The 3,118-nt window shown below is 50.8% G+C and overlaps 2 protein-coding genes across 3 annotated transcripts in view; one reads left to right on the forward strand and one right to left on the reverse strand.

Moving 5' to 3' along the window:
• Positions 1-2,717, reverse strand: part of OXSM (3-oxoacyl-ACP synthase, mitochondrial) — an 8,973-nt gene extending 6,256 nt beyond the window's left edge. The window contains exon 1 of the mRNA XM_010584340.1: positions 2,312-2,717. The gene's annotated coding sequence lies outside the window, so the exon portion shown is untranslated. The remainder of the gene's footprint in view (positions 1-2,311) is intronic.
• Positions 2,718-2,873: 156 nt separating this feature from the next.
• The window catches only part of NGLY1 (N-glycanase 1), a 35,139-nt gene continuing 34,894 nt past the window's right edge, over positions 2,874-3,118 (forward strand). For both annotated transcript variants that reach the window (XR_775424.1, XM_010584337.1), the window contains exon 1: positions 2,874-3,059. Coding sequence is in view for 1 of the 2 variants with exons in the window: in XM_010584337.1 (XP_010582639.1) it covers positions 2,908-3,059 (152 nt within the window). In the remaining variant the exon portion in view is untranslated. The remainder of the gene's footprint in view (positions 3,060-3,118) is intronic.

The raw sequence follows: 3,118 nt of genomic DNA on the forward strand, positions 1-3,118 counted from the left end.
TAGGGCGGCGGCGGCGCGGCCCGGCCCGGCCCAGCGCAGAGCGCGCCCGCGTTAAGTAGCCCCGAGACCTGGAAAAGACAAGGGAATCACACACACACACACACACCCGCCCCCAAATCACGCATTTAAAACATGCAAAGGAAGAGTAAAAAAGACTAAAAACCCCCAAGCGAACCCACGGTCTTAGTGGAATAATACGCAAGAGGGTGACGCTAAGGTCGTGAGGGTAACCTTGTCGTTTCCCATCGGTTTCCTGAATGCTGCATGCGTACTGCAGCGCATTTCAGCACTGAGCTGGTAGGAACTGTGAAAACTCCGGCGGTAAACGGTGCATAACCATGTAATTCAAGGCTCTCACACAGACGAGCATGAGGAGCTCTTCAGGACCTTGCAGTCTCTTGCAGGCCCATTTTATATTCCACCACAAGTAATTCCTTAGCACAGTTTTCCTGCCTACACTTTGTTCCCTTGCTCTAGTCCCAGTCCTCATCTGATCCCTCTTCTGCTGTCTGCATCCGTCAGATCCCCCATCCTTAACCAGCTGCCAACTTTGCCGTCACATTCCTGGCAGAAAAGGACCTGGGGGTGTTGGTTGACAGATGCCTGAATGTGAGCCAGCCGTGTGTCCAGGTGGCCAAGAAGGTCAAAAGCATCCTGGCTTGTATCAGAAATAGTGTGGCCAGCAGGACTAGGGAAGTGATCGTCCCCCTGTATTCGGCACTGGTGAGGCCGCACCTCGAATACCACGCTCACAGTTTTGGGCCCCTCACTGCAAGAAAGACACTGAGGTGCTGGAGCGGGTCCAGAGAAGGGTAACAAAGTTGGTGAGGGGCCTGGAGCACAAGTCTTATGAGGAGCGGCTGAGGGAGCTGGGGATTGTTTAGTCTGGAGAAAAGGAGGCTGAGGGGAGACCTTATTGCTCTCTACAGCTACCTGAAAGGAGGTTGTAGCGAGGTGGTTGTTGGTCTTTTCTGCCAAGTAACAAGTGATAGTGAGAGGAAATGGTGGCAGGGGAGGTTTAGGTTGGATATTAGGAAAAATTTCTTCACCAATAAGGGTTGTCAAGCATTGGAATAGGCTGCCCAGGGAAGTGGTTGAGTCACCGTCCCTGGAGGGGTTTAAAAGACATATAGATGTGGTGCTTAGGGACATGGTTTAGTGGTGGCCTTGGCAGTGCTAGATTAACGGTTAGACTTGATGATCTTTAAGGTCTTTTCCAGCCCAAACGATTCTATGACTCTATGAAAGTGTGCTCTTCCACATGGGTGCTGAAATGCTGGTAGAGAAGACAGCGTTAAAAACAAGTTGATCACTGACTTTACATGAGTGTCTTGAAAGTACATGTACAAATATGCCAACAGCACCAATACACAAAAATAAACCATTTGTTGTGGCTGCTGCTTGCAGATGTAGTGCATGATCTGAACTGAGACCAAGCTGCTAGCTATGCCTGAGATGACATGTAGAAACAATTAAGTTTTTACTTAAGAAAGACAGTGGCACCATAGCTAAAATACATCAAGTCCAAGAGCTATCATGGCAGAGCATAAAATACATGCCAAAGTCTCATCAACAAAGACTTGAAGCACTTACTGAAGGAAAAAGAAAAAAAACCCCAGATGCCAAAAAGGAGGGAAATACAATATTTAATAAAGAAAAAATAAACATTTGTGTAAGTTTGGTGTTTTGTTTTGGTTTTTTTAAAGTGAAAAGTCTGTATTTAATTTCCCTTTAGAAATAACATTCCTTGGACATTTAAGGTGTTAGTCATTTGTTGGAAGTTTGCACTTGGTTTTCTAATTTTTTCACACCCCTTTCCTATGACCACTTCCAAAGCATTATTTACAAATGCTATACTTACATGCATCATGTACTTATGTTACACATACAGCAATACAGTTAATCTTTAAATTTGAGAAGGCAGCCAACATTAACAGTCACATGCCTATATGAAAAGCATGGGAAAGAAGTTAAAAGCTGAAGCAGCAGCCAAGGAACATGGCATCATCTTAAATGAAAATTTTATTACTTTGCTACCAATTCCATGATATTGAGGGCTGAATTAGTGATTTTTAAACCATGCTAGTAGGAATAATAACCATTATCTCAGCAAAAGTGAGTTCCCTTGGGTTAAATCTCAGCTTTTGTAAGGGTTAAGTACCACCTTCTTAAAAAATCATGGAAGCGAAGCAGACAGCAGAGCTGGAGCATAATGTCAACTAATAACCACAAGCCAGCCTGAATTTTGAAGACCTCTTGTACTTAGAACTTTTAAAATCTTGCATTCTTTAGAAAGCAAAGTCCCACAGACCTTTTTGTCTGAGATGCTTCATCGCAGTTCTTCCACTAATAGCACAAACCAGACGACTAGGCAAAGCAGAGACAGAAAGTAGGGTGTTTTCTTCTTCCATGTGGACAGGCTTTGGGTAGGGCTGGACGAGGTGCCAAGGCGCGGGCGAGCAGCTGCAGCAGCCTTCCCACCCTGGCAGCCCGGGTGAGGCCGAACGCGGGGCGCCAGCGGAGACCGCAAGCACGCTCGGATGGTATGAAAGGCGATTTATACCCCTCGGTAACATCACCGCCTACCACGGGGGCTCCCGAGGGCCGCGGGTGACCGGGAGGCCCCACTGGCCTGCCCAAGCGGGTCAGGATATCGACCGCAACGTCATTCAAATCGTCAGGACAAAGTAGTTTAGCAGCTCCTGTAACATCGCCGACTTCAGCCGGGGCAGGGCAGCCCGCCGGGGCAGGGCAGGGCGGGCCTCCGCCGCCCGGGCCTCGCCGCCCCGCCCGGTGGATGCGGGAGCGGGGACTGAGGGCAGTGACCTCACCACTCCCACTGCGCATGCGTGCTGCCGCGCGCTCCCGGCGCAGCGCAGGCTGCGGGCGGCGCTCCCCGGCTGGGGCATGGGGCGCGTGCCCGGCGGCGCGATGGCGGCCGCCGTGGGTCCCTCCTCCTCCGCGGGCTCCCCCGCCGTGAACGAGCTTTGCCAGAACGGGCGGGAGGTCTTCCTGGAGGCTTCGCGGCTGCTCCTCACCTACGCCGACAACATCCTCCGGTGAGCGGGGCGCGGCGGGAGGCGCCCTGGGTGGCCGCCCTTTCGCGGCCGGGTCGGGC

This window comes from Haliaeetus leucocephalus, unplaced genomic scaffold, assembly GCF_000737465.1.
Source record: "Haliaeetus leucocephalus isolate CR32 unplaced genomic scaffold, Haliaeetus_leucocephalus-4.0 Scaffold973, whole genome shotgun sequence".
Classification (NCBI taxonomy): Eukaryota; Metazoa; Chordata; class Aves; order Accipitriformes; family Accipitridae; genus Haliaeetus; species Haliaeetus leucocephalus.